The sequence below is a fragment of the Zingiber officinale genome, chromosome 6A (genome assembly GCF_018446385.1).
Source record: "Zingiber officinale cultivar Zhangliang chromosome 6A, Zo_v1.1, whole genome shotgun sequence".
In the NCBI taxonomy this organism is placed as follows: domain Eukaryota; kingdom Viridiplantae; phylum Streptophyta; class Magnoliopsida; order Zingiberales; family Zingiberaceae; genus Zingiber; species Zingiber officinale.
In genome coordinates, this window is record NC_055997.1 from 120,790,287 (window position 1) to 120,815,230 (window position 24,944).

Here is a 24,944-nt window from a genome sequence, read left to right on the forward strand (position 1 = left end):
ATTGCACTTTCTCTCTCTTTATCCTCTCGCATCATATTTTTTCTCTCATCTTCTATCATGATGGTCTCTCTCATCATACTCTCTTTCCTTATTTTCTCTCATCGCACTTTCTCTCTCTTCATTCTTTTTTAGCACACTTTCTCTCTCATCACACTTTCTCTCTCATCATGCTTTCTCTCTCCTCAATCTCTCACATCATGCTCTTTTTCCTCTTTCTTCTCATCACACTTTTTCTCTCATCACACTTTCTCTCTCCTCAATTTCTCCCATCACACACTCTTTCTCAACACACTTTCTCTCTCATCATACTTTCTCTCTCCCATCACATTTGCTTTTCTATTTTTTTCTCATCATACTTTCTCTCTCCTCATCTCTCCCATCACACTCTCTTTCCTCGTTTTTTCTCATTGCACTTTCTCTCTCTTTATCCTCTCGCATCATATTTTTTCTCTCATCATATTTTCTCTCTCATCATCTATCATCATTATCTCTTCCATCACACTCTCTTTCCTTATTTTCTCTCATCGCACTTTCTCTCTCTTCATTCTTTTCCATCACACTTTCTCTCTCATCATACTTTCTCTCTCATCATTTTTCTCTCACATTTATCTTTCTCTTACATCTAATTTTTTCTCTTATTTTCTTTTAAGGGTAAAAAAATAAATTTTAATTTATTCCGATAGAAAATATTAAACTAACCAAACATTACTTTTAAGAGTGATATCCATGTTCATATCCATTCCCATTCCATAATAGTATGATTCACATTCTGATTCCTATTCCTAGGAAAGAACCAAACACCCCCTGATATTTGGTTCACTCTGAAGAATTGGAATGAGAATGAGTATCATAGTATTATGGAATGAGAATGAGTATGAACTTGGGTATCAATCTTAAAAATAATGTTTGGTTAGTTAAATATTTTCAATAAGAATGAACATAAATTTTCTTTTTTATCCTTGGAGGAAAATAAGAGAAAAAATTAGATGAGAGAGAAAGTTGAATGTGAGAGAAAAATGTGACAAGAAAGAATGAAGATAACAAAATTGTAATGAGAGAGAAAGTATGATGGAAAAAATGAAGAGAGAGAAAGTGTGATGAGAGAGAGCATGATATGAGATAGGGGTGTCAAAAATGAACCCGACCCGACGACCCAACCCGAGTCGACCCGAAAAAAATCGGGTTCGGGTCGGGTTCGGGTTGGAGGGTTGAAGAGTAAAAAAGTTTCAGGTTGGGTCGGGTCGGGTTCGGGTTGACTTAAATTTAGGGTTTTGTGGGTTTTTTTTGGGGTTAGATCAAATTTTATTTTAAAAATTTAGATGTTTTTATGTATATTAATATCATATTTGTATGATAATGATGGAGTATTGAGATAAAAGTGAAGAATTATAGGGAAAATAGCCCAAAAAAGTCGTTTTGAATCGGATTTTCGGGTTATATGGGTCGGGTTCGGGTTGATCGGGTTGGTCGGGTTCGGGTTCGGGTTGAGGTGTTTTGGGTTGAACTCGGGTTCGGGTCGGGTTCGGGTTGGGTTAAAAAAAAAAAAAAAAAAACTCAACCCGACCCAACCCGACCCGACCCACCCGAATTGACACCCCTAATATGAGAGATTGAGGAGAGAACAAGTATAATGAGAGGGAAAGTGTGATGAGAAAAAACGAAAAAGAGAGTATGGTATAAGAGACTGAGGAGAGAGAAAGTGTGATGAAAAAATGACAAGAGAATGTGTAATGGGAGAGAAAGTGTGATGGAAGAGAATGAAGAGAGAGAAAATAAGGAGAGATAGTGTGTGATGGAAGAAAATATAAGGAGAAAATGATAGAGAATGTGTGATGAGAGAATGAGGAGAGAGAAAGTATGATGAAAGAGACCATGGAGAGAGAAAGTAAAATGAAAGGAAAATTGAACAAATATATCAAGGGTATTTTTGTACAAAACTTAATTTTCATTCTTATTTCTATCAAAGCCTAAGGGAAGAGGTGAGCTTCATCAATATCCAAGTTTTTGGGTTTAATTCTAAAATCTTGATTCCATTTTCATCAACCAGACATAAAATTTAGGAATGAATAAATTCTCTCATTCCCAAACCCCTAAACCAAACGTCACCTAAGTTTTAGACAAAAATATCATTAATATATTCAATTTTTCTTTCATTTTACTTTCTCTCGCCTTATTCTCTCTCATCACACATTCTCTACAATTTTCTCCCTGTATTCTCTCTCATCACACACATACTCTCTCTCCTCATTTTCGCTCTCTTCTATTGGGGTTGCAAACATAGTCCCATATTGGAAACACATGGGAAAGATCATGGGTTTATAAGAGAAAAGATATCTCCATTGGCATGAGGCCTTTTGGGGAGAGCCCAAGAGCAAAGTCATGAGGGTCTAGGCCCAAAGTGGACAATATCATGCTATTGTGGAGATATCAAAATTCTTTTCAATCCAACAATTGGTATCAGAGCCTGGACTGCCAGAAGGTTTTGTTGGTGCGGGTAGCACAAACGGTCTAACCCAGGTTTTGATGAATGACAAATAGGTTAATTTAGTTGTGTTGTTGTCTGACACTTTGATCAAGTGTGCAGGAAAAGTCCAGCTAGGTCGACGGGCTGACCGGATAGCTGGCGAGAAGTCCAAGCGGGTCGACGGGCTGACCGGACGCTTGGCGAGAAGTCCAGCTAGGTCGACGGGCTGACCGGATAGCTGGCGAGAAGTCCAAGCGGGTCGACGGGCTGACCGGACGCTTGGCGAGAAGTCCAGACGGGTCGACGGGCTGACCGGACGTCTGGCAGGTAAGTGAGGTAAGTCACTGGAGGGGAGTGACTGCGAGGACGCGTTCCCGGGAAGGGAACATTAGGCGTCGATCCGGCTTAGATCCATTTCGGATATCTAAGTCGAGATCGTGACTAGATTCCGGTCTCGGAAAGACGGAATCTAAGTCATACTTTGCTTATCGATAAAACTGTGCTAACATTCTTTGCTGCAGGGTACATTTGCCTCGGACTAACCTTTTCTTGCAGGAGAAGGACTTTCTGGAGAAGAGGGGTCCGGGCGCCCGGAGGGGATCCGGGCGCCCGGAGGCAAGTTTTATCCCCAGGACGACGTTGACACTTGGAGAATGCTGGTTGGGAGTGTTACGTCACATTCCAGGCGCCCGGAAGGGATCCAGGCGCCCGGAGCAGCATATAAAAGAAGCCCCAGGCAGGAGCTTCAAAACATCAGTCTTCTGAGAACTCTGAATCCAATCACTCTGCTGCTCTGCGCTCCAACGACGCTCACAAAGCTCCGACGACTCACTCCGGCTCTCCTTCTTAATTTATTGTTTGTCGGTTAGCTTTGTTTTCCTTCCTTTCATTAGCAATATTTGTACATAAATTGTAATTATCCGAATTGCTAGTGAATTGCCCAACGAAAGTACTCAAGGAGTACGGGCCTTCGAGTAGGAGTCGTCACAGGCTCCGAACGAAGTAAAAATCAACAGTGTTCATCTCTTTACTTCCTTACATTTCCGCTGCGTTTTAACTCGAGATTTTCGAATCGATATTCACCCCCCCTCTATCGAATCCAACGGTCTTACAGGTTTAACCGCCGATTGTGCACAAGAGCTATGGTCTGATTGAGCCATGTGGGTACAATATTGACCTCGAACAAAGAAAGTGGGGGTTTCTATCTTCAGATCAAGAGGACCAGACACCAGGCAGGAAGTCCTAGTTGCGACTAGGCAAGGAAGTCCTAGTAGGTCGGGTGGACCGAGGGGCAGGAAGACCTGGTGGGTCGAGGATCAAATGTGGGAAGCCTATGGTCCTTTGTTTGAGGGGGGGATTGTTGGGGTTGTAAGGTTGCAAACATAGTCCCATATTGGAAACACATGGGAAAGATCATGAGTTTATAAGAGAAAAGATATCTCATGGGAAAGATCATGGGTTTATAAGAGAAAAGATATCTCCATTGGCATGAGGCCTTTTGGGGAGAGCCCAAGAGCAAAGCCATGAGGGTCTAGGCCCAAAGTGGACAATATCATGCTATTGTGGAGATATCAAAATTCTTTTCGATCCAACATCTTCATTATCTTCCATCACACTTTCTCTTAGGGGTGTAATCGAGCCGAGCCGAACTCTTAAATGTTTGAGCTTGGCTCGTTTATAATCGAGTCGAGCTCGAGCTTTATTTAACGAATATATTCATAGTTCACGAGCTTATTCGAACTTTTATTGAGCCTAAACGAGTTTAATAAATATAAATCATAAATTTAAATATTTATTAAAAACTAAATTATCTATTTAGAGAAAATTATAATAATATTATTAAAATTTATAATTTTATTCTAATAAATAAATTTAATATATTTGTCTATATTTTTCATAAGTAGAGTGTAAAATCTATAAATTCAATATCAAAACTATTATTTTTTTTTATTTAAAAGTTGCTTAATGAACTTAATGAACGTGTTCACGAGCTAACGAGCCAAATATTACGAAGCTTGAGCTTGGTTCGTTTATTTTAACGAGCCTCATTAAACGAGCTCAAATGAGCTTTTATCGAATCGAGTTTCGAATAACTCGCGAGCGGCTTGGTTCATTTACATCCCTACTTTCTCTCCAATTACACACTCTCTCCTCATTTTCTCTCATCACACTTTCCCTCTCTTCATTCTCTCTCATCACACTTTCCCTCTCTTCATTATCTCTCATCACACTTTCCCTCTTTCCATTCTCTCTCATCACACACCCTCTCCTCATTCTCTCATCACATTTCTCTTTCTTCATTTTTCCCATTACACTTTGTTTCTCATCATACTTTTTCTCTCCTCAATCTCTCTTTATCTTTTCTCATCACACTCCCTTTCTTTTTTTTTCCCATCACACTTTCTCTCTCATCACACTTTCTTTCTCCCATTACACCCTCTCTCCTTTTTTTTTTCTCTTATCATACTTTCTCGCTCTTCATTTTTCCTATCAAACTTTCTCTCTTATCACATTTTCTCTCTCATCATATTTTCGCTCACATTCAACTTTCTCTCACATCTAATTTTTTCTCTTATTTTCTTCTAAGGGTAAAAAAAGAAATTTAAGTTCATTCCGATTGAAAATATTCAACTAATTAAATATTATTTTTAAGAATGATACTCAAGCTCATACCGATTCTCATTCCATAATACTATGATATCCGTTCCATTCTGATTCCTAGGAGAGAGTCAAATACCACCTAAGTTAATAAAAAATATTTTGATATAATAATATTACATATATTATAATTTTAATTAAATCAGACTCATGTTCTATAAAAAGTGAAATTTATCATGTCTCACAGACTCGCACCATTTTAAAAAACAGAGTAAATTAGGAAATCAAAAAAAGCTATCATAAGAAGATATTTTCACAGCTTCATCGGCAATCAATATTCGTGCTTAATGGATTCGACTGTGACATAAGAGGGTTAAATCGGACCAATGTTGTTCTAAATTGTAATAACTATTTTAATAATATTGAAATAAAATTACTTTCTGGATTGGGAAATATATTAGATGTTATTTTGTTTTTTTTTTAAATAAAAAAAATGTTCGGGATGCCTTTTCTAAATTTATTTTTACCCTATTTATTTTGTATTTTGCTCGCATTTAGTTGCATCACACCTTCTAATTCTACCCATTTTATATCTATTTCATGATGATAAAAAATGAATACGTTCATTCTCAGTGTTTCCATTAACCTATCTTAGGATCAACATGAAAGAAATAAATATTTTATATCTATTTCATGATTTGAGAATTGGAGGCCATCGGTCAAGTACAACAAGAATCGGTTAAGAAGATGTCATGTTGCCTACAAATTCAGCCAATAAGATAGTCCACGGGCTTATTCGTTAAATATTCTAAATTCTATAATTAAATATTCTATAAATAAAATATTTATAGGATCATCTATTAAATATCACATTTTTAAATAATTTAAATTTTATCATTAAATATAATTTTTTAATTTTATTTTATTAAAAAATAAAAAAAATCCGATAGTTTTAAATCTCCTTTATAATATCTACTTACGTAGATGAGATATTTAAATATTCCAGCCCTTATAAATTAGCAAATAAACAAACGAAGCCATGGCCGGGTCCCTCATGCCAACCTATCCAAATGTTACACGTGGCATACCAAACCCAGACCGGAAGTCTTCGTCGTCATCTTATTTGTTTATTTGTTTTCCTTCGCCTACAAGCTGATTGCATGGAGAGGACGGTTATTGGCGAACAAGTTGGGCGTTCGGGAATCCTCAATCATTTTCTGTACACCCGCACACTTACCTTTGAACGAAAGAAACGTGGCGTTGAGAGAGCAGTCGGAAAGGATGGAGGTAAGTTTGGTAGATCGCTAGATGACCGCCAATGTTTTTGTTAAAAAAAAAAAAAACGTGCTGGGTAGCGGTTTTCTTAGGTGGGGTTCACTGTGGGACTTCAGGATAGCGAATGAGAAGGCTGGTAGTTTTCGGGTGTTTATGAAGACCTAGTAGCACTACGACGCAACGCCAATGCCAGGGTCGGATCAAGATAAATTATTGATTTTAAGTAGTACGAAATAATTAAAATTAGAAAAGGTGAAGATCGATAGATCGAAAGGGAGACGGGAGGACTTGGGATCTGATGGTCAATGTCGAGGATGAAGCATCTCCTAAGGAAGCTCCACATCGGCGGTGGCGGCGGCGGAAGCAGTAGCGGAGGAGTTGACCATCAACCCCCCCACCACCCGCATCCTCATCAGCATCAGCGGCTTGGTGGTGAGGCCAGGAGGAATCCCTCTCCGACGTCCGCGTCGAGTTCGAGAGCAAGGGCACAGGACGTGGCACCGGCGGAGGCAGTTGAATCCAGGGAGGGATCGCGATCCGATGGGGCGGCGATCGCGGGACCCGACTATAGCTTGTTCGAGGAGGAGTACCAGGTGCAGCTGGCGCTGGCGATCAGTACCTCTGATCCCGATGGGCTGGAGGACGCGGACTCCGTGCAGATCAAGGCTGCCAAGCGAATGAGCATGGGGTGCCCGTCAGGGGTTGGAGCTACTGCTGGAGCTGTTGTGGGTGTTGGTGCTGATGATTACAGCTCCATGGAGTTCCTCTCGCTGAGATATTGGGTAAGTCTAAATTGGATTTTTTTCGCTGTTGGGATCCGCTTGATTTGATTTTTAGTTCTTTGTTCGGGATTTTAGTCGCCCTTTCATAAATTAGTCTTTTTTTAAGCGAATTTCTATTTGCTTAATACATTACGCAGCATACCTAAATCTCCACTGCACTATAGAGGAGGTAATTTATGTTTATAATTGATAGGATGATCAAAAAATAATTTTTAAATGGTGATACTTGCATCATGGAGGAGATACCTATATAGATCTTAACGTTTGAGTCATACGTATGACCCTGAACTTTTTCTTGTAGTAATGTGATTGTGATAGTTTCTTATACTATTAGTGATTAACTGATTATAATCCTAAAAGTCTAGCTAATTGTTTACCGTTTCAGAGTGTGATTTCAATGCTATTTATGGCTGTGCATAAGAGTGCATGGTTGAAGTGGATTCTTCATTTTTATCAATAGAAATCCCTTCCTAAACTATAAATGGTTTTGATTTCTTTAACATCACAGATTTCCTATTTTTTGAACATCATGTAATTGCTAAACCTACCTTCTTGAGCATCTGTAGATTCTTTTGTAGATTGAACACATAATTGCTCTTTACCTTACTGTCTTTCATGTTTTATATTCATATAATTTGATAACTTTCTCAGTGGATATCAGTATATTTTAAAGCACTCTCAAGTATGCCTATTCAACATTAAGTTGACATGTCTCATTTTTTTATTGTTCCTTTCATTTTCTGTCATACTTTGGTTAATAATCATTCTCGATTGTTCATGTACAGAGTTTTAAAGTTGTGAACTATGATGAAAAGCTCTTGGATGGTTTCTATGAAGTATATGGGTTCTCAAGTGCCAACATTGTTGAAAAGATGCCATCTCTGGTGGATCTCCAAGCAATATCTATTTCAGATAAAATTGATTATGAAGTCATTCTTGTGAACCGGACATCTGACTATACACTTCAACAACTTGAGAAGCAAGCAGTCTCTATTCTTATGGAAAGCAAACCAGAAGAGCATGGTCTACTGGCTAGTGGGTTGGTCCAAAAGATTGCAGATCTTGTTGTTTGCAATATGGGTGGTCCAGTTGATGATACTAATGATATACAAAGAAAGTGGACACTCAGGAGCTGTGAATTGCAGAATTCTTTGAACACTATTGTTCTTCCTCTTGGCTCACTTGAGATTGGATTGTCACGTCACAGAGCCTTGCTCTTTAAGGTTGTTTATATACTACTTTGGGTTAACATAAATTGAATACCATCAAACTAATGTTAGGCTTTGTGTTTTTCATCTATTTATCACATAAATCCAGGCAATTTTGTGAACATTTAATTGTATCATCCATACTGCTTTTACACATCTCGTCAATTAAGTAGATGCTTGACTATTTTCTTTATTATACTAGTTCTTTTTGTGATCCATAAACATTAACAACTAGTTTTTTGTCTTTTGAGCATCATATTGTCGTGTCAATGGTTTTGGCTAATCTCGACTCGAGAGTCATGCACTGGTGGGTAAATACAGTCTAATTTTATGAATATAGAATTAGTTTTCTTATAGGCCTTTTTTTGGTACATAAGAAGCTAGTCAACTAGATCATTGCCATTATAATTTACATTAGCCTGCTGCTGTATCAAATTATTGATGGTTCATATTATTTGAGCCAGACATCATAATATCGCCGATATTGTTTATTTTTATTTTTAACTCCGCCCATGATGACCGGTCATGGCCGGTCCCAAGCCCGGATAAAGGAGGAGGGTTGCGTTAGGTTGCCAGCCAGCGTCAAACTATGACAAATATTCAATGAATGAATCCATTAAACTATTGTGCTAATGCTAGATTGTTCCCCAGAAGGAACGCGTTGCAGGGTCCGACTGTAACGTCTTGGCAAGGACCGCTATATCTCCAGAACTCGGGTGTAGTGATAAATATGCAAGAGTTCGCGTTACAGGGTCCGACTGTAACGTCTCAGCAAGGACCGTTACATCTCCATGAGAACTTGGGTATAGTGTTAAATAGGCAAAAGTTCTCACACCATAGGTTAGATAAGAACAAATGTTAAATAGGCAAAAGTTCTCACACCATAGGTTAGATAAGAACAAATATGATGGGAAAACTAATAATCTAAGATTTGGAACATGGAATATACGAACTCTCACCGGTAAATCAATGGAGGTAGTAGATATGATGATTAGGAGAAAAAATTGTATTTTGTGTGTACAAGAGACAAAATGGATAGGCGAGAAGGCAAAGATGATAGAGAACTCGGGTTTTAAGTTATGGTACACTGGAAAGAGTAAAGCAAGAAATGGAGTGGGTATCATTGTAGATAATTTGTTAAAGGATGAAGTTGTAGGAGTAGTTAGAAAAGGGGATAGAATTATAGCCCTTAAGATAATAGTGGCGAAAGAAACTATGAACATAATTAGCGTATATACACCACAAATAGGATTAGATGAAGCTACCAAATCAAGATTTTGGGAGGACTTAGATGAAATATTACAAAATATTCCACCAAATGAAATGATTTTAATAGGAGGTGATCTAAATGGGTATGTTGGAGTGAAAAATGAGGAATATGATAGAGTACATGGGAGTTATGAGTTTGGAATGAGGAATGAGGAAGGGAAAACTATATTAGATTTTGCAATAGCATATGACCTTATCTTAGCTAATACGTTTTTTAAGAAAAGAGAAGAACACTTAGTCACATTCAAAAGTGGGAATAATAAATCGCAAATTGACTTTTTTATAGTTAGGAAGAAGGATAGAAAGATCTGTAAAGATTGCAAAGTCATCCCTAGAGAAAGCTTAACTACTCAATATAGGGTAGTAGTGTTGGATATACGCCTCAAACATAGTATCAATAAAAAGAAAATATATACAATTCCTAGAATTAAGTGGTGGAAGTTAAAGGATGAGAAACAAAATATATTTAAGGAGAAGGTAGAAGTAGTGAAATATATGATGACTCTAATACAACATGGGATAAGATGGTATCAAAGTTGAAAATAGTAGCTAAGAGTGTACTCGGTGAGTCAAAGGGACATGCACCACTAAGTAAAGAATCTTGGTGGTGGAATGAGAAAGTATAAGAGAAAGTGAAGGAAAAATGAATAGCTTATAAGGAATTATATATTTGTAAGAATGAGGAAAACTTAAAAAAATATACAATAGCCAAGAAAGAAGCTAAGAAAGTAGTGAGTGAAGCAAAAAATGAAACTTTTGAACGCTTATATCAAAAATTGGATACAAAAGAAGGGGAAAGAGACATTTATAGAATAGCTAAAGTAAGAGAAAGAAAAACAAGAGATCTTAGCCAAATAAAATGTATTAAAGATGAATGTAATAGGGTACTAGTAAATGATGGAGATATAAAAGAACGGTGGAAGAGGTATTTTCATCAACTTTTTAATGAAGGTTTTGGTGACCAACTTAACTTAGGTAATTTAATTAGCTCAAATGAGCATAGAAATTTTAATTTTTATCGTAGAATTCAAACTTCAGAAGTAAAACAAACTTTAAATGAGATGCACAATAGAAAAGTCATTGGACCAGATGATATTCCGATAGAAGTATGGAAGTGCTTAGGGAAACAAGGTATTGAATGACTTACAAAATTATTTAACATGATATTGAAAACGAAAAGAATGTCTGATGATGATAAGTACCCTAGTTCCCTTATATAAGAACAAGGGAGACATACAAAATTGTGCAAACTATAGGGGTATTAAACTAATGAGTCATACTATGAAACTTTGGGAAAAAGTAATAGAAAAAAGATTAAGGAAGGAGACCACAGTGACAGAAAATCAATTTGGGTTCATGCCTGGAAGGTCGACAATAGAAGCTATACATCTCCTTAGACAATTAATTGAAAAATATCGGGAGCAAAAACAAGATCTATACATGGTATTCATTGACTTAGAAAAAACTTATGATAGAGTCCTAAGAGAAATTATATGGAGAATTTTAGAAAAGAGAGGTGTTAGCGTAACATATATTGAACTAATTAAGGATATGTATGAGGATGTAACAACCAGAGTAAAGACTTCAGGCGGAGTAACTGAAGCATTTCCAATAAAGATAGGGTTACATCAAGGATCAGCCCTAAGTCCCTATCTTTTTACACTAATTATGGACGAACTCACTGCGCACATTCAAGACACAGTACCGTGGTGCATGTTGTTTGCAGATGATATTATTTTGGTAGATGAGACACGTGAAGGAGTAAATGTTAAGCTAAAATCTTGGAGGGAAACACTAGAAGGGAAAGGTTTTAATCTTAGTAGATTAAAGACAGAATATATGGAATTTAAGTTTAGCAATATTAGAAGTAATGAAACAATTGTTAAGATAGGAGAGGACGAGTTGCCCGGAACCGAGAGATTTAAATATTTAGGATCATTTTTACAAAATGATGGAGGGATTGAGAGAGACGTCTTACATAGAATACAAGCAGGATGGGTGAAATGGAGGGGAGCGTCGGGTGTTTTATGTGATCGTAAAGTAGCTCTTAAACTTAAAGGTAAGTTCTATAAAACCGCTGTTAGACCTGCTATGTTATATGGAGCTGAATGTTGGGTTATGACTCGAGCACATGAGCATAAGAAGAGAGTTGCAGAGATGAGGATGTTAAGGTGGATGTGTGGACATACGAAGATGGACAAAATAAGGAATGAGAGCATTAGAGAGAAAGTCGGAGTTGCATCTATTGAGGAAAAACTCCGAGAGACACGTTTAAGATGGTACGAACATGTACTTAGACGACCAATAAATGCTCTAGTTAGGCGATGTGAAACTATGATAAACATGCATATCAAACGAGGAAGAGGAAGACCAAAAAAGACTTGGTTAGCAACAATAAAACAAGATAAAATTTATTTAAATATAAATGATGATATAATAGGAGATAGAGCTCAATGGCGTAAAAGGATTCATACAGCCGACCCCACCTAGTGGGAAAAGGTTTGGTTGTCGTCGTTGTTGTTGTTGTATGGCATGCTACTGATCTGTATAGCTTGGCATACTTGCGATAACAATCTCTTGACAATACAAGTTTTCTGCGCTTAGATAGTATTTGAATGTTGGTTTAGTCTATTTAATTTTGATTTAATATCTGCCACCTCTGTTTGTTGTTCACCATTTACCTTTGTATGCTGTGTGTGGATAGCAACAAGCTATTTTCTCTATTAAATTTGATTGTTTAGTTATCCCAAAAGCTTACTGTAAGAAAAAAAATCCAAGCGCTTTTGAATTTTAGTCTCAATATGTCTTATGTGTGGATCGTAACTCTCACAAAGGATTGCCTTGACTAAGGGTATTTATATATTCTTTTTATCTACTGACAATAGCAATTAGCAGGATTCAAACATAGAATTTGCTATTCTGATACCACGTTTTCAATTTTGGTGATTTTTTATCCCATAGATGTTAGATGTTTGAAAGGGTCAGGTCTTTACTTCTATAATTATTCTAGTATTCTCCCATATATTTTGAAGAAAAAACTAATTTTCTCACAGATTGTACTTGGAACTATGATTCTAATATGTCCATGTGTCACCCTTAATTTCACATTACTTCTTCTGATACAATTAAAGAATTTATCATACTAGGGAACCTGAGAGGTTGCACACAAAAGTATGTGGCTTTAATTTCTGCAAATTACACAAATATATTTGCAAGAACTGGCGAATCTTCCTATCATTCTATGCATTATATTGTATAAGATGAATCAGAGAAATCTTATGATAGTTGTAATAACGAAATGATTACAAGTCCCATTCCAACCCTAGGATTTTGTTGAATACATATGGCTCTACGCTAATGATCGTGCATCTTATTATTGGTGCAGAATTTGGAGTAGGTAGCACATTTACATTTCATAAAGACATTAGATTGGTTAAATATTAACAGAAACACATCACTACATCAGTTCATGCCATATTATTTTGCCCTGAATTTGGAGTAGGTAGTCCTTTTACATTTCAAACATACATTATTGCATGAATTGGTTAAATACTAACATAAGCTATAAATTGTTTCTGTTAGACAATGTTACATAGGAAGTGTTGTTTCAATCCCCAATTTGTGGGGTTACTTGGTTTGTTGCATGAGAACTTGCATTGTACTTTATAAGAATATAATATTCACCTGATAGTGCCCTAAAACAATGAGTGCTAAGACATGTTTATTATTATTATTATTATTATTATTTTTCACTTTGCAGGTTCTAGCTGATAGGATAAACCTGCCATGTAAACTTGTAAAAGGTAGTTGCTATGCTGGTACAGATGAAGGAGCTGTGAACTTCATTAAAGTTGATTATGGAAGGTGGTTTTTTATACTTTATTTTACGTTCTTCTTATCTTGTGATTCATACAATTTAATAAGTAATCTTGGCTCAATTGGCCTTTCTGCTTGCTTTCTCATTTGTTATTCATCATGTCATTCTGAACTAAACATTGTAGTTAGCATGAAAAAAAAAATATTGGTGGTACTTGAGATATCTTTTTTCATCTTTTCTGCTGAGGTAGTTTTTGAATGTTTGATGTGCTAACATGTATTCTGGATGATGTGCAATTCTTGTGATAAATCTTGAAATTTACTTACTAATACTGGAATGTTAGGCTTTTCTCTATTCTTGGCCTTTTCCAATTCTTAGGAAAAAAGTTGCTGGATATCAAAATCCTTCTGTCCAAACCAAAGAGTTATAGTTGAAGGAACTTCAGTCTTACATATTGTGGCCTCTTCTGAATTATTGTTGTATTCTTTAATGTTATGTTATTTCAGTGCTGATTAGTATCAGCAATGACACCAACGGATCAGGTCTCATTTTGACAGGAAAGATTTGTATAGATAGTGTTTTACTTAATGTTCAACTCTTATATTGTAATCTTATTATATGATGAGCCTGAAGATACATTGCAAATTCTGTTTTTTGTCTGACAAAATGCCTGTGGCACTTGATCTCATTTGGTTTCTATATCTTCTTACTTCGTGTAATAATCATTAATTGAATTGTTAATCATATCATTGTCATCATTCAAATAAAGATTTAGTTCAGCATAATTCAGAAAGGAAACTGACAAGATTTCTTCACCTCTCACAGTGAATACATTGTTGATCTTATGGGAGCTCCAGGTACATTGATTCCCACTGAGAATCCCAGCACTCATATGGAAAATTCTATAAACTTTCTACTAGGCCCAGAGACCATTGAACAGACTGTCCAGGATTTATGCTTGGTCCTTAATAAAGTGGATCCTCAATTTGAGAGAAAAAGTGATATATTTGAAAGAGATTTAGATAACAGCTTACCATCAGGATATACTGGATTACAGCTGGAAGAAAGATCAATTTTAATTAATAGACATGATGATGTTGATGATTTGATTGTGAACAGTCAAATTGCAGGGAGTGATATAGAACCTGGAAGTTTCTGTTCTTTTCTGAGTAGACCTCAATTGGACACATCTAAACCTACAGAAGTTATTTCTTCTTCTCGACAGATGAAAGTTAATGATGTTTCCAAGTATGTTGTCACTGCAGCAAAGAACCCAGAATTTGCTCAGAAGTTGCATGCTGTTTTACTGGAAAGTGGTGCGTCACCTCCTCCAGATCTGTTTTCTGATTTAAATTCTTCACTAAATTTGGTTGAACAGGCTCATAACATGGATATCAAGGCAACAGGAGGAAGAATTGGACTAGAGTTAACTGGGATGAATACAACTTCAAATATCCAGTCTTCCATTTCACCTGTGTTAATAGAAGAATGTTCAAATAATTCTGACAAGGCCGAACATAATGAAAATGTTGCGGAGGAATCAGTACACAATATGGGGGAAGACGTATCCAGTACAAGAATGTCTTCATCTTTAGCTATGAAAAATGACTGGCTCACAATACCTAATTTTCAGGTGAATGGGAGTTTGCCTGATAATTCATGGACTAAATACAATGATCCAATTCTGGATAATCTGGTTACATCAAAAACTTCTTTCATGAAAGAAGTTGACACATCTCCTGCGCCAGATGTGGTTGAATCAATCAATAAAGGAGGTTCAAGAATTGTTGAATCATCTGGTGTACATTACTATAAGGAAAATTTAGGAAGAGATTCTGCTCCTGATGGGCATCAAAAAGTTCCTTTCGAAGATTGTCAAGAGAGTGCAAAGGATTCCATGTTTAAACAAAAAAGTAATCTCCATGCACTAGCTGCATCTGACAATGAAAAATCAAGCAAAATTCTTGATGCTGTTTCTGAATGGGAGATACATTGGGAAGATCTTCAGATTGGAGAGCGAATTGGTCTAGGTTGGTCTAATAAATGAATTTACTTGTTCAAGTTTTCAATCTAATACATATTTCTTATCTGCTTTTGAATTCATCCTGAAAATGAATCGAACAGAAGATGTATGCTTCTCTGATTTGTACTTCTTAGAATGTATACTGTGTAGATTGCCATTGCTTTTCAGACTTGCCAACCTATTGTTAGTTCTAGATCACATTTTCATTTATACTTTGCTGCACAATGCACTTTATAATGCCTTGGCAGCTTTTATAAACCATGATCAGTACATATAAGAAACCTTTGCATTTTGCGCATAAATGATAATGTGTCAAACTGTTTATATAATAATTCTCCACCATACTGTATTGAAGGGCTAAGTTACATGGGGTTCAGGCTTTTCCCCCGGCCCCCCTCACCTCGCGTATTTCCTTTTGTCTTTTCTTTTTGTTTGGTACAACAACAGTCAAGCCGTATCCCACTAGGTGGGGTCAACTATATGAATCCTTTTACGCCATTGCGCTCTATCTCCTACTATATCATCATTTATATTTAAATAAATTTTATCTTGTTTTATTGTTGCTAACCAAGTCTTTTTTGGTCTTCCTCTTTCTCATTTGATATGTGTGTTTGTCATAGTTTCACATCGCCTAATTGTGCATTTATTGGTCGTCTAAGTACATGCCCGTACCATCTTAAACGTGTCTCTCAGAGTTTTCCCTCAATAGATGCAACTTCGACTTTCTCTTTAATGCTCTCATTCCTTATTCTGTCTATCCTCGTGTGTCCACACATCCGCCTTAAAATCCTCATCTCTGCAATTCTCATCTTCTATTTATGTGCTCGAGTCATAGCAATATTCAACTCCATATAATATAGCAGATCTAACTGCGGTTTTATAGAACTTTCTTTTAAGTTTTAGAGGTACTTTACGGTTACATAAAACACTCGACGCTCTCCTCCATTTCAACCATCCTACTTGTATTCTATGTAAGACATCTCTCTCAATCTTTCCGTCAAATATTTAAAGCTCTCGGTTCCGGGCAACTCATTATGTCTAATATTGCTAAACTTAAATTCCATATATTTTGTTTTTATTCTACTAAGCCTAAAACTTTTTCCTTCTAGTATTTCCCACCTAGATTCTAGTTTAGCATTTACTCCTTCACGTGTTTCATCTGTCAAAACAATATCATTTGCAAACAACATGCACCACGATATTGTGTCTTGAATGTGTGTAGTGAGTTCGTCAATGATTAGTGTAAAAAGATAGAAACTTAGAGTTGATCTTTGATGTAACCCTATCTTTATTGGAAATACTTCAAAGTCTTTACTCTGGTCGTTACATCCTCGTACATATCCTTAATTAGTTTAATATATGTTATGTTGGGACCCTGATGCCCGGTTAGAGGGGGTGAATAGCTGATCACCCACTTCGATTGCTTCCTATGTTTGTTAGTGCAGCGGAATACCAAAACAAACAAAGGAAAACTAAAACCTAGAGGCAATAAACAAAACAATCAAACCTTTAACACGTTGATTTACGTAGTTCAGCGATTAAGACTTCTACTCCATGGCTATTCGTAAGGTGGACGATCCCTCAATCCGTCGATGGATTAATCCCCGAAACTCTGTCTAGCTTGATCCACCTTCTCGATGGAGAAACCTCGCCATAATCTCTTGATCACACACAAGGATTACACTGAGAGCTTTGGAGACTCTAATAGGGTTTAACCAAGTCTATTATTGTCACCAAGGCCAGCCACCCCGAGCTCTATTGAATAGGGCTCGGGAGGAAAACACAAAGTTGTTTTCCCACTACCAGTCGACTGGCCTCGTGTGGAATTCGAAAGTTACATGCCAACGACTCGATACTAGTCAAGTGATGCCATGACCAGTCGACTGCTTTACATGGGTTGAGCGAATAGAAGCATTCTGTTCGCTCCCAGTCGACTGGGCCCTACCAATCGACTGAGATAGACCCCTCCAATCGACTGAGACAGACCCCAGTCGATTGGTAAACCCCAACATTAGGGTTTTACCCTGAGTATAATCACTCATGCACTTGTCCTCGCCTGTACAACTCTCAACCTTGCCTTCTAGTCTCCTCCATCAGCCTTGTGTCCCTTAGATGCCAACTCATCCTTCATGTCTTGCCTTCAAGAGCTTCCATCGACCTTGTCCTTGTTATCGGATCTTCTATTATCAAGAGGCTCCTCACCTCCGGAACTTCATCCTCACCAAGTCACACTTTGACTTCTCCTTTGCCAAGATCACACTTGGACTTACGTTGCCAAGACTACATACTTAGACTTACACCGCTAAGACTCACCCTTGGACTTTGTCAAGATCCCACTTGGACTTTCCTTGTTGTACTTGCATTCTGCATATTCACAACGCATATCAAATACAACAAATAACCTAACTTAAATTTTTGCTCAAAACATCTAAACCTAGGGTCACAGAGATTACTCCAACATGTTACGCTAATATCTCTCTTTTCTAGAATTCTCCATATAATTTCTCTTGCGACTCTATCATAAATTTTTTCTAAGTCAATGAATGTTATGTGTACATCTTATTTTTGCTCTCAATATTTTTCAATTAGTTGTTTAAAAAGATGTATAGCTTCTATTGTCAACTTTCCAAGCATAAACCCAAATTGGTTTTCGGTCACTGTGGTCTCATTCCTTAATCTTTTTTCTATTACTTTGTCCCAAAATTTTATGGTATGACTCATTAGTTTAATACCCCTATAGTTTGCATAATTTTGTACGTCTCCCTTATTTTTATATAAAGGAACTAGAGTATTTACCTCCATTGATTAGACATTTTTTTCATTTTCAATATCATGTTAAATAATTTTGTAAGCCATTCAATACCTTATTTCCCTAGGAATTTCTATACCTCTATCGAAATATCATCGGAATATCATCTGGTCCAACGACTTTTCCATTGTGCATCTCATTTAAAGTTTATTCTACTTCTGAAATTTGAATTATATCATAAAAATTTAAATGTCTATACTCATTTGACCTACTTAAATTACCTTCAAGTTAGTCACCTAAACCTTTATTAAAAAGTTGATGAAAATCGCTCTTTTATTTCTCCATCATTTACTAGTACTCTATTACATTCATCTTTAATACATTTTATTTGAATAAGATCTCTTGTCTTTCTTTCTCTCACTTTAGCCATTCTATAAATGTCTCCATTGCTCTTTGGTTTTGGTACATATTAAAAAAACAAAATAAAATGAAGAGAAAGTAAAATCATTGATTAAGTTTGCAGCTTACATTAAAATTCATTTTCTTCTCTTGTCTCTTGTGAATGATATCCTTGTTTCTACTTTCTAGTTTGGTGTTGAAACTTTTTCAATGTGAAAATCGTGATTTCAATTTTTCCTTGAGGGAGTATCTTTCAGGTAGGCTAATCTAAAAATTATATTGAGGTTCAGTTATATAGTGCACACTCCTATCATACATCTTTTGCTTGACTGTTTCAAACTTCAGTCATACATCTACTCATCTGATTCAATGTGAAAGTCTTGATTTTGATTCCTCTTTGAGTATATTTTAGGAAGTCTACTTTAGAAACTATATGGAAGTTCAGTTTCGTTTTGCTTAATTCTGTGATAGATAATCTACTTGACTAATTCAAACTCCTTTTCCAGGTTCATATGGGGAGGTTTATCGTGCAGACTGGAATGGCACTGTAAGTTTCAATCTAGGATATCTATCTTTTTCTTGTTAGTCGTTTGTGTATGAATGATCATGAAGTAGAGGGATAGTGGTTTTAAAATATTATAATTACAGATGAAAAATTCTATGCTGTATTTGTTTGTTTTGTGAATGTTGGAATTTTTTTTTATCAGGAGTTTCCATGTGTAATAGAAGCTCCTGGGCATGTATGGTTGTTTAATATTTCTTTCCAGTTAATTTTAAATTTATATGCAATGTTTTAATGTTTCAGGGAAAGAAAATGGTAGCGTTTTGTTCTATTGTGCTATTTAGGAAGTTCGTGATTATTTTGGAAAATCTTCCATTTTTTTTCCTTTTCCATCGAAGAAGGATTTAGATATTTTTTTCTTAAATTAATTGTCCTTTGTGTAAAAAGAAAATTTATTTTATGTTTTACCATATTGTTGTGTTCTTGTAGTATCGATGAAACCTTTTGATCTTTAGATTTATCTAGAAGCAAAGCATTCTCATATTTGTGTTGATGGCTAATTGTTGAGAATCTTTTTTCTTACTCATCTGTTCTGTATGGTCATCTTCCAGGAGGTTGCAGTGAAGAAGTTGTTGGATCAGGATCTTTGTGGCGATGCATTAGAGCAATTCAGATATGAAGTAATCTCTATATAAATATTGCATACCAACTTGGAATTTGATTTTGAACTTCAGTTTTTATATAGTCACTTTTTTGCCATAGGTTAAAATCATGTCAAGGTTACGACATCCAAATGTTGTTCTTTTCATGGGCGCAGTGACTCGCCCCCCAAATTTGTCAATACTGACAGAGTTTCTTCCCAGGTTTGTGCATTTCTGTTTAACCTGTTCACCTAACAAATACACTGTCATGATCCAGGATGCACACACTAGCTCATATACTGTCTATTTTTCTAATTCTGGGGCCGGATCTTTCATCTAGACTGGGAATGCCATAGGATGATTAATATATCTTTGCTGCTTTTTCATCCTCTTTTTCTTGATTTGCCCTACCATTTCCTCCTGAATTTTCTAAAAAAGAGTGTGACAATTGCAATATTTCCCGTATTTATATGTTGTTAGATTGGAGTATCATGCTCATCACAAACCCACACCAGTACTTGCTACCCAACTCTTTCATCCTAAGCCTGTTACATGTACCTACTACTTTATCCAAACTTGTGCCAAACCTATTTAACCTGATTAAATGGGTTGGATAGTAACTAGCAACGAACAAAGTTGAAAGCATTGTTCCATGTTAGAGTTTCAATCTCTTGTAGGAATGACATCGATAGCGACCATGTGCCATGTTGGGTACCATACTACATTATTAGTGATCAACCCAAATGAATTTTGATCTATAATTTTTGTTTGTTTACCTCAAAATATAAGTATATAACAATTAGAAAGGTGATTAAGTTAACATTTTAAAGTAACAAATTGTAAAATATAACAAGCATCTCTTGACTCATCGTTAGAACTTACTAATACTAAAATAAGTGTTGTACATTTGAAGCATTGGTTCTTATGGCATCCCAATGAAATCAATCTCATGATTTTCTAAAGAATCAAATTTCTTAGACTGTGTTATTGGAACTGGTTTCTTTACATGATTATAAATAAATCTTGGTTAGCGATTGGGAGTTGGACTTAGGCTGACACAATTTGAATTGAAACTACACAAGTATATGTCTATATGATATGGATACTTATTTGTCTCTTTGATTCCAACATCACTCCTCTTTGTTGTTGTTGATGATGATTTAGTTGGTTCCTCCCTTCTGCCCCTCCCTCTGCTTTTTATAATGCTTGATCTCCTTCATGTCCTTCCATTTTAACTATTTACATGATAGTTATTTTTTTCTTGATTTTTCCTCTATTACAAATTGTATTAGAAGTTCATTATATTCCATCAGATCTCTGAAACACGAAAAGACTTTGTTTGCCTGTGATTTGCATTCACTAACTGCACAAAGTGGATCACAGCAGCAAAAAATTGTATATTATAGTATAGGAAAATAACCACAGTTTAATGGCATCATTGAATGGTCCCAATATGTTTTTTTTTTCTTTCTGTTTTTAGGGGAAGTTTATATAGGTTGCTGCATCGTCCTAATTCTCAACTGGATGAAAAAAGACGGCTAAAGATGGCTTTGGATGTGGTACTAGTTTATTTGTTTGTTATCTAAATTTGGTTATGCATATTGATCTCCCACTGAAGCTTAACCTGCATCTTTTGACAGGCCAAAGGGATGAACTACTTGCATAGTAGCCATCCTACTATTGTGCACAGAGATCTCAAGTCTCCTAATCTTCTTGTTGATAAGAACTGGGTTGTCAAGGTACCCATTTAGCTAAAACCTTCTAAAGGAGTACCTCCTAATAGATCAACTTCTGTTGCTTCCTTATTGGACAGTGTTGTCTGGATTTATAATGTCTCCAAATACCAGTCCATCAATTGCTATGAATCTATTGACACTTAAAAAAGATGCCACAGAGATTCTTGTTTTCTCTTTTATTTGTATGTGGTGGGTGATTGACATAATTTGTTTTTTAGTTCACTACCTGGCAGTACATGATGCATATCTTTCTTCAAAGCTAAAAATACTTCTCCAATATTTATGGTCCGTGTTGTTTAAACTTTTAAATTATAATAGATTTTCTGTGCAGCTTTGTTATCTTTTAATGGACAATCATGAGAGAAGTGCTTAATCATGTATGTTCTTTTCTTTCCCAATGCTTGTGTCCTTAGTATACAAGGTAATGCATCCAAGCAAAGTTGCACTTGGCTAACCTTGTAGACTTTACTAATTTCTGTGTCAGATTTAACCCTATTAATCTATTTTAAAAATGTTAATTGTCAATAGGTTCGAACTTCTTTGTTGCTGATCTTGTATACCCCTTGATGACGTTGAGTTGGTACTCGGGTGATAGAGTTGTTTCATTGTATACCCCTTGATGACCCTTTCTATTCATCAGATATTAGTCCTGGATTTATTATGAATAATTATAATGAATTACCATGCTAGCCAAGATAGCAAACACCATTTTGTTCAAATGATATTATCCTACTCCATCCAATTAGTCTCAACAAGTTCATGCTGTGGTTTAGCAAGCTAGTGTTTGAGGGAATCTTATGATCACTGAAATTTTTAGTTTGGCCAGTGATTATAATAGATCTCTAGAACCTCAACATATGTTGCTTGATTTAAAGAATGATTACATAAGCCCTGCGTTGATGCCGCAACTGCTGTAGTTATACTAGAGGGGGAAACAAATTCTTGTATTTCAAATGGTTCAGCTCATTCCCACCCTTCTCCAGTGAGTAGGTTACAGTAAATTGAATTTATGTGTTTGTTTTTTTTCTCTCTCCATTGTGACTTTTAGTATACGCATAACGCATTACTATCAATACTTATTTGAACTTTTTGCTCTATTGAAATCCAAAGAAGATGCTCTTGGGGATTTATAAGTAAATTAAAGTTGGACATTAATGATGTTGGAATTAAATATGATATTTAGTTCAAACAGCTTTGGTTGCCAGTGTTGTTTCCTGTGGTATCTAGACCATTAAAGTGTATTTGCTTATCCAATTCTATTTCGCATTTCAGAAGAAAAATTAATTTTGTCTCAGGCTTGTGATTTTGGCTTGTCAAGATTGAAGCATCATACCTTCTTGTCATCAAATTCAACATCTGGAACGGTGCATTTCTTACTCCACAACTTTTAAGAAGAATCATGTTTTGCATTGTGTACTGATTTTCTCAAATAAAATGAATAATCATTTGCTTCTTCTGTATACCTCACATAAAATTTCAAGTAGAGACATTACTTATTCTTGGAGTATTATACCTATCTTAATCCTGGCAACAAATTTTCATTCTCAGATCTGTTGGAACAGTATGCAATTATGCATTGTGGATCTCTGTGAGTTTAGAATTTACTTAAGCCTATTGGATTTGGAGTGTAGGTGACGCAATGACATAATAAGAGTTCTAGTAAAAGAAGGCTTTTAGGGATTCTTGAAATGCCTTTTACATTTGGAAAACTGTATATTGATTCACCTCATGGTGTTCTGCAAAACTTGGGCCCGTTCAAAACGTTACATTCATGTGACTTTAGTGTTTGAAATAGTCAATTTTCTGGTCACACTGTTTTATTTCATCATTCTTCAGCTTTTTGCATGCTATTTTTAACAAAATTTATTGTCAAACCTACTGTCATTGAGTAATCCTAGTGTGTTCTGATATTTGAGGGTTTCAGTGTATACCGAAAACTGGATTTGCTAAATTTTATAGACTTAAAAGTCCTTTGATTTAGGTAGCATCTTATTCTTTTTACAGTTAGGGCATTGTATTGTGGTGCTTCATATGTCATAACTGTGTGAAGTTTTTGCATAACCTCGCCATCAGAAAGAACAGAATTGTCATTATTGTATTAACTTGATCTAGTTTTAGGTAATGGCATCACACTAATTTCTGACTATTTGTTCTTTCAGCCGGAATGGATGGCACCAGAGGTCTTACGGAATGAACCATCAAATGAGAAGTGAGTTAGACATTCTGATCTATATGCATATTTTGGAGATATTTGGTGCTATTTGTAAACCTGTTGGTAATGGGAAGTATCTGTGTCTCAGATGTGATGTTTACAGCTTTGGTGTCATCTTATGGGAATTAGCAACCCTACGGAAGCCATGGAGTGGAATGAACTCGATGCAAGTAGTTGGTGCTGTGGGATTCCAAAATAGGCGTCTTGAGATACCTAATGATATTGATCCAGTGGTTGCACAGATAATTACTGATTGTTGGGAAAGGTATACTCCTGTACCAGTGCTACAGCATTTAAAACTTTTCTATTTCAACCAAGCTCTTGTTCATTTTGATTAGTTATCAAATCACAGAGTTCATTTTGAGCACAAACCACTTAGTTTAGGTCGGTTTAGACACCACTTGGGTACTTGGGTTTGATATACCTTATGCAGTTGGGGCTTTATCATAGTTGTCTGTTAATGAATTGGGTGGAGTTAGCTAGTTTGATTACAGTAGGCTTGTGTTGCGTTTTTGACCAACCCTCTACCTGACCTAACAAATGGTCATGTAAAAGTTAGTGGCACGAGTTGAAACCAATTCATTTAAGCAAAAACTTCTCCAAATCCCAGACACTTCTGTACTAGAGGTTAACCATTGAGATGCAAGGATAGCCAGATGTCTATAGTGTTTTTTCATTGTTCGGGTTTATAAATATTTCTCTGAAAGCTGTTCCTCTTGCAGTGATCCAAATAAGCGCCCGTCTTTTTCACGACTTCTGTCACCTCTCAAGCAGGTGCAGAAGTTGGTTGTTTCAAACTGAGGCTTGTACAGAGGGCAAACCATCTTACATTGTGTCCACGCTGGAGCTGCAAGGGCGCAATACTAGCTGCAAAGTGCACTTGTTCATGAGCTGTAGGCTCAAATCTGTTCAAAGTTGAAAATTTTTTCGAGGTTTGGAACCAAAAGGTTCTTTCGAGGCATGCTTTGTCATCCTGAAGCTGTGCGAAGTGCAGCTCAAGAGTTAAAGATTGCTACATTTGAAACTCTCATACTAACAAAAGTGCTCAAGTATAGCACCACAGCACATAGTCTGCCATTTTGTTTCGGATTCACACAAGTCGAATCCGAAACCAACTCAAAATTGTACACATCTGCTTAAGTTGTAACTATTTCTGCTCTAGAAAACAAAAAAAAGAGGACGATACAGGAAAGAAAAAGGATTCACTAAGGCACATCCTGTTTTTACATCCTCAATAAATAAAATGTTTGCTTCTCCTCTTAGGGGATA

At 36.2% G+C, this 24,944-nt stretch overlaps 1 protein-coding gene across 2 annotated transcripts; it reads left to right on the forward strand.

The window, feature by feature from the left end:
* The first annotated feature begins 6,573 nt into the window (after positions 1-6,573).
* On the forward strand, positions 6,574-24,944 carry LOC121997794 (probable serine/threonine-protein kinase SIS8). 2 transcript variants are annotated; one of them, XM_042552425.1, is made up of 13 exons: positions 6,574-7,119; positions 7,905-8,342; positions 13,357-13,460; positions 14,239-15,443; positions 19,091-19,131; positions 19,698-19,766; positions 19,849-19,949; positions 21,208-21,286; positions 21,368-21,466; positions 22,759-22,827; positions 23,623-23,672; positions 23,764-23,940; positions 24,398-24,944. In XM_042552425.1, exons 1-13 carry the CDS (start codon positions 6,643-6,645, stop codon positions 24,474-24,476), a joined length of 2,988 nt encoding a protein of 995 aa, XP_042408359.1. In that variant the 5' UTR covers positions 6,574-6,642; the 3' UTR covers positions 24,477-24,944. The 2 variants fall into 2 exon arrangements, 1 of the variants encoding a protein (XP_042408359.1); XR_006116368.1 differs by lacking the exons at positions 23,764-23,940; positions 24,398-24,944 and having other exon boundaries at positions 6,579-7,119; positions 22,736-22,827.

Bases quoted from the DNA above. Each gene is read 5' to 3' on its own strand.
- LOC121997794 (XM_042552425.1), top strand. From the start codon at position 6,643: ATGTCGAGGATGAAGCATCTCCTAAGGAAGCTCCACATCGGCGGTGGC. The intron at 15,444-19,090 runs GTTGGTCTAATA...CTCCTTTTCCAG, and splicing joins TGGAGAGCGAATTGGTCTAG to GTTCATATGGGGAGGTTTAT. The intron at 23,941-24,397 runs GTATACTCCTGT...TTCCTCTTGCAG, and splicing joins ATTACTGATTGTTGGGAAAG to TGATCCAAATAAGCGCCCGT.